General features: G+C 36.6%; 1 protein-coding gene across 1 annotated transcript in view; it reads left to right on the plus strand.

Moving 5' to 3' along the window:
* LOC137627239 (A disintegrin and metalloproteinase with thrombospondin motifs like) overlaps positions 1-10,000 on the plus strand; it is a 69,243-nt gene that overhangs the window by 40,301 nt on the left and 18,942 nt on the right. Inside the window, 6 exon segments of the mRNA XM_068358323.1 lie at positions 3,137-3,144; positions 3,146-3,340; positions 3,680-3,769; positions 6,019-6,072; positions 6,074-6,282; positions 6,565-6,692. Of these exon segments, the coding sequence (XP_068214424.1) occupies positions 3,137-3,144; positions 3,146-3,340; positions 3,680-3,769; positions 6,019-6,072; positions 6,074-6,282; positions 6,565-6,692 (684 nt within the window).

A 10,000-nucleotide genomic window follows, 5' to 3' on the forward strand; every position in this document is an offset into this window, starting at 1 on the left:
CTGTTTACCAACCAATCAATTCTCTCTCTCTCTCTCTCTCTCTCTCTCTCTCTCTCTCTCTCTCTCTCGTCTTCGTCAGAATCACATACCCTGTGTACCTCATCACTAACCGTACCCAACAAAATTTTTGACTTGGCATTTTTCTTTTCCTTCATGCGTTATCTGCGCTAATCCGCGATTACTAGCGGCCCCCCCCCCCTCCCCATCCTACGGACTCCTGTCACAATGTCCGACCCACCACAACAAAGTCCACGTTTCTCATATCCTGGAAATAGGTAACTGCACAAGAATGTAAACAAAAGCTCTGCGTGTGGGGTCTGCCGGATGTGGGGTCAAGTGTCAGTGGGTAGAGAGAGAGAGAGAGAGAGAGAGAGAGAGAGAGAGAGAGTGAGAGAGAAATGGCCACATTAGAATAGAATAAAAATTGAAAAAAAGGGATAAAGGTAGACGTAGTGCAGTAGCTTGACATTAATGAGAAACCGGTTGGGAATACATGAAAATAATGCAGGTTTTAAACACGGGATTTGATCTCAACTTATGGTATATATTCTTACAAATTTCATACAAATTACTTATCGTTTTAAAACAATATTCATACAAAGTATCCATTTTCTTTTTGATTTCTCGTTCGAAAACAAAATCCTCAAGTTAAATTCATCTCTAGACTGATTCATTGTAGTTTTTCCCAATCGTTTTACAAAGAAAGAATTTTGAGTTAAAAGAAATACCAATCTTTCACCATAAAACTTTTACTCTTAGCATAAGTAGCCATACAATCGCTCTGAATATTTTATGTTCCTTGAAATCGCCGGAAAAGACATTGAAAATCACTACGGAGAACGAATATTAGATTGAAATTACATCTCTGAGTCTCTATAAAGTGAGCGGATTTGCATACGTTAGCGGTAGCAGACTCTGAATCAAGCATAAAGTTACACACAATGGAATATTAAAATTGACGTTTGCCTTCGTAATGTTGATACTTAAGTCAGACGTCCCTTGAGTTCCGTTCCAGGCGATAGTGATAACATTTTAAGTCTCTTTTGAGTTACTTGAGGTTTCTTGATCAGTTAAGAAGGTTAATGCGAAATTTTGAGTCGATATTATTAGTGGTAATCAAAACCTAATGATGAATGGCATGAAATTTATAAGCAAAAATATTTACGTCAAGAAGTTTTCTTTATTCCTATGATACAAACGTCTCGATGAAGATATATGAATGTGAAAACCATTCGAATTGGCACTACGAACGACACTGAAATGTAAACAATTTTGAAATTAGAATATTTAGTTAGTAAAAACAAATCGCCAGAAAAAATACAAACGGAAACCAATTAATGCTGTGTCACGTAGCCCAACTAAAGAGCTGTGGTTCCTCTCCCATAGAGGTGCGACAGAATGATAGGAACCTGCGGGAGGCGCCAGCAACGCTCAAGAAGATCCTGGTCAGGTTTTATTAGATCCTGTAGTCATCTCAAGGACTTGGGAGAAAGCGACTCTCGACGCTTCATGATTTATCGTCATTCTCTACAATCTGCCGTTTCGATAATCAGGAAAAAAATCGCGACGTTTATCTGCAACAGGTAGTACACGCACACACGAGAAGGGCGACCGCGTCTGATTCATTCACTTATCTTGACCTTAAGCTGGCGTCACGGAGAAGAAATGAAAGAAAAGGCGTCATGGCTGCATCGCATGTAGAGGAGGTTAATGCTGTCATTAACTTGGCCTTACAAGAAAGAAAGGGCTTAAGGATAGATAACGAAAGGTGTGCTGCCGTCGTTTGGTAGAAGGGCATTTTTTCGATAGGTGTTGCAAAGAAAGAGAAACTATCAAATTATTGTTATTATTACACAAACGGAAAAAGATATGATAGAAAATTAATTTGCGCTACATAGCAGCTATTTCTACGCCTTCTTCTTTTATGTTTTGACTAATGCTGAGCTTTGTTAAGGTAGGGTTTATCGTCCTTGCTTTCTTTGTAATGCAAAAGCACTATCAGTTACATTCCCCTTCCGTTTTTTAAGATTTTTCACAATCTTATTTGCCAAAGAGAGTATTCCATTATAAGGGTTTCGTATGATGTGACTTTTTTCTCCATTTTAGGTTCATTAGATGGCTCACATATTTCTTTTGATCTATGGATTTAATATTGCATTAGGGGAAAATTGGTTGAATATCCAAGTTATCCGCGTTAAAGATATTTGCAAGCGTTTGATTTTTTTTTTTTCGTTTTTATTTTTCAAAGCTTGTTAGTTTTGCTTTGGACAGTATTACTTTAATGGAACGCATGTTGACGAATCGATTCTCTTTCAGTTTGTCAGATCATAAAATTATTTTTCTTTTTATTTTAAGTAATTGTGGAACACGACTGTTAGAAGTAAAATTATACCAAAAAATGTGTGTACTCTTCAAGCTATATCTCTGTTCAAGACCCTGCAAGGAACTTTTGGAAAAAGATAAATAAGGTTTCCCTTACTGCTCAATGAATCAAGACTAGGTATTGGGTACCGATGCAAACATAATCATTTTAACCTTCATTGTGACCTGGTGTGCGAACCTTTGGTTTCTGCGGTGTAGATTATAACCTGTTTACTTGTCCTGGGCCCTTCCCTCTCCTTTCTCATTACCTAAGAAATGACGGGTCAGATTTTTGGAACAACCACATTTAATTACCTGTAATTTTTATCGCCGTGTGAATTTTTTATTCGTACCGAGTAACTCGTAACTCTGAGTTACCGGTTTTTTTTTTCTTTTTTTTTCTTTGGTAGTGAAAGGTCAGGGTTTCGTGTTTTGCAAACATATTCACATGAGTAGAATGAGTGGGGAATTATTTTAATTATGATTTATTGTCACTGATCAAGACTATTAATTTTTCTTTGTGTTTGTACACTTCTTTGTTTATGTATTTAATAATTATTTAATTGATATTCTTTGTTTATTTTCTTATTTGTAGGGTGTGTCTTCAATTGTTTTAAATATTTCGATGCTTTACTTTATGTAACATTCTTGTGTGTTCTCTTTACAAAATCAGCAAAACTCGTGATTACTGTTTCTTTTCTCTTTCCATTGTCATGCCATCTTTATAGCAATCCAACCATGCTACTCCTACTTCATTCCCCGTCTCTCCTTTCAGTTCCTAATTTACGATGTAGTAAGACTGCGGTCACGGCTAAAACGAAGCGTTTCGGGAGACCCCATGCGGACGGTCCACCTCAAAGCGCTCGGGTCAACAAGAGTGCTAAACTTGCGCCCTAACGCTGACCTGGCCCGACCCGTCCCGCTGTTTTATGCTGATCACGACGACTTAGGCGGGGTCATGGTCACGCCTTCCAGTTACGTAAGTATCCCCCCTAAGAAGGCCTTGTGGCTGTTGTTTACGCAGGCGGTGTCCCTGTTTGGTATATCGTTTTCCTATTGATATTCTAATGGCTTCGGTTTATCAATACTGACATTGGCACATCGCTTCCTTATTGTCGCGTTGATATTGTGCTAACAGTGAGTTTGGACGAAGACAAATTGCTTATATTGGTATGTTCTATCTTCTTAGTTTATTTTGATTCTACTCATTAAGATTGATTTCGTTCAAAAACTTTATTCATAACAATATTTTTCATTAATCCCCCTTTGACTAAACATGACTATATAATTCTATTGTTCTGTAATCCCTTTGCTGTAGGATGAAGACGTCGGGATCCCTCATCAAGACGAAGAGGCCTTGGCGGCGATCCTAGTCTCCCATCACGGAGTTACGGGCGCCCTTCAGCTGGTAAGTCTCCAGTGTCTGAGCAATAAGCTAGCTTATAACAATACCTCAACAGTATGATAATTTATTTGAAAAGGTTGTATAAAGGGAAGCATTCATAAGCATTATTTCATTGAAGAAGCACAATGCATTAACAACATCCAAGTGGCGGAATAGATAATTATGGGCGCTGGGAATATCAACGCCTTTAGAAGAAGAAGAAGAAGAAGAAGAGTACGTGACGGCAACCCCCTGTTGGTGATTATGCTGATAAATCAAAAGAATAAAAAAGGTGAAGAAGAAAAGAAGGAGCGAAAAGCTTAGGAACGTGTCAACCTTGACCGTGGGTCCTTAGAATCACTCCGGGGTCCATGCAATGGATGTAGGATTGAGCCCCTCAGTCTGTGCATCCTCACCACCCACCCACTCCAGGGTACTACTCCCGCCCCACCCCACCCCTCCTATCCTTCTATATTATCCCTTCACTCAGGGCCTTATCCTCACCACAAGGATGTACGTGATCTGTGAGGCAACAGGAAGGTCGTGTGACAAGATTTGGTATTAAAAAAATTATATCCATCTAGAAGCCGTTAGCCTCCTAACGACATAGCATTTTGTTCTTCTCGTGATGGAAATAATTGCATGTTGTTTTTCTTTACCAAAAATGAAATGCAATCCGTGCGTTCATTATGTTTATTCAGGATAAGAATTATTTCCTGCATGATTTTATGGGAACATTAAGTAATGGAAATTAATAAGGAATGAGAAAGTAATATGAAAAACCGAGGGCATAATCTAAGAACTGCAGTTGCAAACGAATACCATTGGCTACGTTCTGTCAATTGTATCACTAATGCGAGTATATTTAAAATGTTTGTTGGTTTACCGTCCATATAGATTACACAATATAACGAAAGATAGAACATTAATTAATTTCCGTTTTCATGAACTAACGATTATATAAAATAAAAATTTGGGTAGATTTGTAAATTGCATTTTAAAAACCTAGTCATCATATTGTACCTTTACCGGCCTTTATCTTTTCCTGTTTTTCACTTCTTTATGCTCATTTTTCTGTTTGCTAGATCTTGTTTTTTCCTTTCCTTCTGTCTCTCTCCTTTTTATCCCTTCTGCCAACCTTCCATAATATAAATAAAAGTTTTAGCCATCCTCTTCAAACCTGTCTAGCCCTTCCCGGATCTAACCGAAGACAATCCGAACATAGTTTTTCAATAGCTGTGTAGTTGAAGTCTCTCTCTCTCTCTCTCTCTCTCTCTCTCTCTCTCTCTCTCTCTCATTTGTATCTTCAAAAGTAAATATAATTTCTAGCTGAATCTTTGTCTTTTGTTTTAAGAAAATGGGTGCAGCATATACAATGCTATTCAAAAATGTATACTATGAAGAAAACTTCACTTGTTTTATTCATCCATTGCTAGCTTAACTGAGTTTTAGTAATTATGGAAGGTTCTCATAAAATAAAAGAGCTGTTCATATTGGTACTCAAATACTAATATATGTATATATATATATATATATATATATGTGTGTGTGTGTGTGTATATATATATAATATATATATATATATATAGAGAGAGAGAGAGAGAGAGAGAGAGAGAGAGAGAGAGAGATAGATAGATAGATATAGATATATTTATATTTATAGTGCCTAGTTTCTTCTGATTCCATCTTTGAACTGTAGTAGTTATCATATATTTTGAATGTTAGCAACAATCTGCATCTTATTCATTTGAAAATACCATTTTAGTGGCAGTAACGTTTTTGAGATATCGTCCCTGCAAAATACTTAGTTTAATGACAACAAGACGTAGAAAACGTGTATGCCGTAAATCCCTTTGGTATTCTTGGGGTAAACCCATACAGAACTTTTTTCAGTAAACGATAAATGACTTGACGTGAAAATTAATCGCAAGTCACGTTTGTTATTATTATTATTATTATTTTTATTATTATTATTATATATTATTATTATTATTATTAATAGCTAAGCTATAACCTTAATTAAATAAGCAGGATGCTATAAGCCCAAGGGCTCCAAAAAGGAAAAATAGACCTGTGAAGAAAGGAAATAACGATATAAATAACCTATAAGAGAGCTAATGAACAATCAAGATAACTAATTTTAGAATTAGTAACTACATTAAGATAGATATTTCATAAATAAACTATAAAAAAAGAGACTTATGTCAGCCTGCAAGCGACATTCATCAGATAGCGACTCGAAACAAAGTTATCTAAATCATCTTCTTCTTCAGGATGGTACGATTGGCGAGGACCTGGTGGTCCGGCCACTTCCTCCCCCGTTGCTTTGATCTGGCCGTTGCCAATGGAGAAGACGAGGCTCAGCTAAACGAACTTCTTCCACCCGACGATGAAATCTTCATGGACGACCTAGAGAACATGGAGGATGAGATGGTCTTCAGCGACGGCTTACCCCTCGAAGGAGGAGCATCAATGACGCCAGAAGTAACAGGACCAGCATCGGCAATGGGATCCTTACTGGAACTCGAGAGTCAAAGGTAAGGAACGCAACGAAAGTTAGGCTGTTTCTACAACTCAAGTAAACTCTGGTTTTGATACTTGTAAACTTTTTTAAGTTCATCTCGCTTTCTCTTTTATATATATATATATTTATGTGTGTGTGTACATATATATGTATGTATGTATATATATATATATTATATACATAATACATATATATATGTATATATATATATATATATATATGTGTGTGTGTATGTATGTATGTACGTGTAGACTGAAATAAAGAATTCATACATACCTTTTTCCGCTCATTGCAGAAGCAACAGCAACGTCAACGAATCGCTGCCCGATGGACTAACACTTCTTAGAAGACGAAGAGAGAGCGAATCGGAGGGTTTCCACATTGTTTACAGAAGGGAAAGTCCGGTCACTGATACAGACTACGGTAAGTAAACAAACAAATTTGACGATGCAAAACGTGAGTGGAGCAAGATGTCTGTTTACTATACATTTTGGTGTTCAAAACTTAAAGTATAAGGAAAGCAGGAGAAGACTCTACGTCTACTGCACTTCACATTTAAATGTATTAATCGTTTACATAAAGGATGTCTGCTTAGTCTGACTTCTTTTCTTACTTCAATGTCATATTTTGATAGTGTTGATATTGATGCCATGCACCTCTTTAGTATGTGACGTATATATTTTCTGTTAAAACTCTCTTACAAGGTGGTAGATTTAATTAGGTGTTCAATGTTGAACTTCTTTGTTGATTCAAGTAAAAATTTTGCCCAGACAGTTATTTTTAAAATAATATTTACATTCACGATTACATTTTTTATTTTTCATTACGCGATTCTTTGCAACAATAATAGGTTAGGAAATTAAATTTCCATTATTAGCAAACATTTATATTTGTGTTTTCTATTTATATATGTTTACGTATTATTTTTTATACATGTATGGATGTATACATCAAACCTTTTACGTTTCCTTTGCACATGTATGTATATACAGTATGTATGCATCAGACTCACTGTATGTTTTTGTCTGCGTGTCGTATGTATGTAACCAAATGTTTACCTCGAAGTGAATAGACCAAAATGCTCAAATGTGCCAGTCCCAGGATTATGAATGGGACACGTACGTCATCTTCGTTGGCCCTGATACCATCGAGAGACATTCATTCCTTTGTGGCCAAATTCCATAAAAGTGTGGAAAAGAAGAGTGTAGCTCAATCGGAAGGTCCGGAAATGGCCAGATATCACCAGCATAAGGTTTCAGATGACACTTGACGTCATCGTCCAGTTTTGTCCGGTCAAGGGTTTTTTTTTTATTTTATTTTTTTACTGTTTTTAGTTCTCTTAGGAAGACTTATCTTACGGTAATCTGTTATGGAGGTCGCTGCTGCTGTCAGAACCCATAGTGGGAGGTGGTGTGTGTGTGTGTGTGTGTGTGTGTGGTTTTTTTTTTCCCTCTCCCTCTATAAAAGTTGTTGATCTTCACCATTGGATGATTAATTTTTCTTTCAACGCTATAGTCACTAATTATTTTGTTTGTATTGGCCTTTCTGTTAGTCTCTTTATCTCTTTTATACTGTATATAATTTTCCGTAGATCTAATTATTGTTATGTATCATCAATTTTAGAAGATGAATCCAATACATGACTTCCAGAACGTATTTTGTATCAAATAATGAAACGGCTCTATAGATCTAACCTCGAGACCAAATAGTGAAAAAATCACCAAGAAGGATAAAGAGGAATATCAACATCCCTTAATCAAAATCCAAAACTCGAACGGAGCTGTACCAATTTTAGCCATGGAAGCAATACGTTCTGATGAGTTACCAGGATGTCTCAGAAGCGCTTGTAGTGTCTGGGTGTCCTTATTCCCAGGTGTCCGGCGACAATGAATAAGTAGGCGGCGGGGGGTAAGGCTGGAAGTCCTACCATAGCTTGCGAACGTCATCTTGATATTAAGTGGACGTGAATGGGCGAATCGTCGAGGACTTTTATAGATCTGGTATTGGGCGGTGAGGGTTGGGGGGGGGGGGGGGGTAGGGATATTGTTGGTAGGATGTGAAGATTTCTGGGAAGTTATTCAAGGAGGAATTATTTATGAACCTCCCATCTTGTGTCCATCTTTCTACAACACCGCATTTTGGGGTGCGGCATTTGCTTGATATGCTATCGTAAGCTTCTTATTTTTGTGAAGGAGCGTTCGTCAAATGCACCACACGCTTTTGTACTTTGCATACGCATGTGGGTACGATGCATGGATTATAGAATTAGTGAGATTTTTACAGATCAAAGGCTGGAAACTTTGAAATTCTTGAAGATTTTACATAATTCAGAATAATTTGAGTTTGGGTTGACATACAAGAAATGCTAAATGCTAAGTAGAAAATGTGATTAAAGCTATCTTTATAGATATTAGAAAATAACAGGTTTCTTTTCTATTAGTATTCAATTATTTGAATTGGTGTGTACATTGACAACTTTAAACACTCATTTAATATGCAATCAAGTCTCCTTAAAGATACATAATTCTGAGCTGGGAACTGCTGTGTTAGCCTCGAATCTTAGATTAATTCAATATATTTTTCTATGGCCGTTTGATAATGATCTGAATCAATTTACAGTTAAGTGAACTCTGTTAATCATTCATTTTGTAACCATTTTTTGAGAAGCTATATCATGTGATATCAACGATTTAACTAAATTATTAACATAATCAAGCTAGATGATTATTTTTAATGAGAGCGTTATCATTTACACTTCATTAATAAAGAGACAATGAGATACAGCAATTAACTAATGTTCTCTGGTTCCGTTTTTTCAAGAAATAAATATTAATTTATCCCAAACTAAACCAGAACCAAAAGGTCATAAACTGACTGAGCGCCATCTGAAATGGAATCTACTACCAGAAGAGAGAGAGAGAGAGAGAGAGAGAGAGAGAGAGAGAGAGAGAGAGACCATCTTTCTTTAACCGTTGAGGAACCCTGGTCAGCTCTCTGTTGCTATTTCCTCTACAATTAGCATAGCAGGAGAGAGTTCAACTCCTCCTCCTCCTCTCTCTGTCCTCCTCCACCTTCTACTCTCCATTCAACTTCGATTCCACCTGTGTTTTAGTTTTGCTCATTTTGGTTGGAGAGAAATTTCTTATCCTGCTTGTCTGATTTAAAAGTGGAGAATTTCTATGAATCGCTAGTCTATGTCTGTTAACTAATTCTCTCTCTCTCTCTCTCTCTCTCTCTCTCTCTCTCTCTCTCTCTCTCTATGCTAAGAAACCTTTCAATCAGGTTTTCAAATGCATGAGTTTGACTCGATCATAGCTATTATTATTTTTTAAATTCTAAAGTCACTATCAAATAATTAATAGTAGTAGTAGTAGTAAAAGTTTCATATACTTTGCATTTAATTTGTAAAAGAAACTGCTACAAAAGCTGAGTTATGAGTGTCAATCTCTTGTAATATATATATATATATATATGTATATATATATATATATATATATGTGTGTGTGGTGTGTGTGTGTGTGTTCGAGCGCGCGTGTGTGCGTGCGTGCGCGCGCAGGTGCAATAGAAATCGGCAGTGGCATTCGACTTCTCTTTCTTCTTTACAAATTTAATGGGAAAGCGAAGAGCTGACCTGCATGTCTCTCAAAAGATGCACATACTGTAAATCTTGAGTATCTTACATATCTTTATGTGGTGATTCAAACAGTTAAAGTTTATTTTGCATTCCTTTT

This window comes from Palaemon carinicauda, chromosome 2 (genome assembly GCF_036898095.1).
Source record: "Palaemon carinicauda isolate YSFRI2023 chromosome 2, ASM3689809v2, whole genome shotgun sequence".
Taxonomy (NCBI): domain Eukaryota; kingdom Metazoa; phylum Arthropoda; class Malacostraca; order Decapoda; family Palaemonidae; genus Palaemon; species Palaemon carinicauda.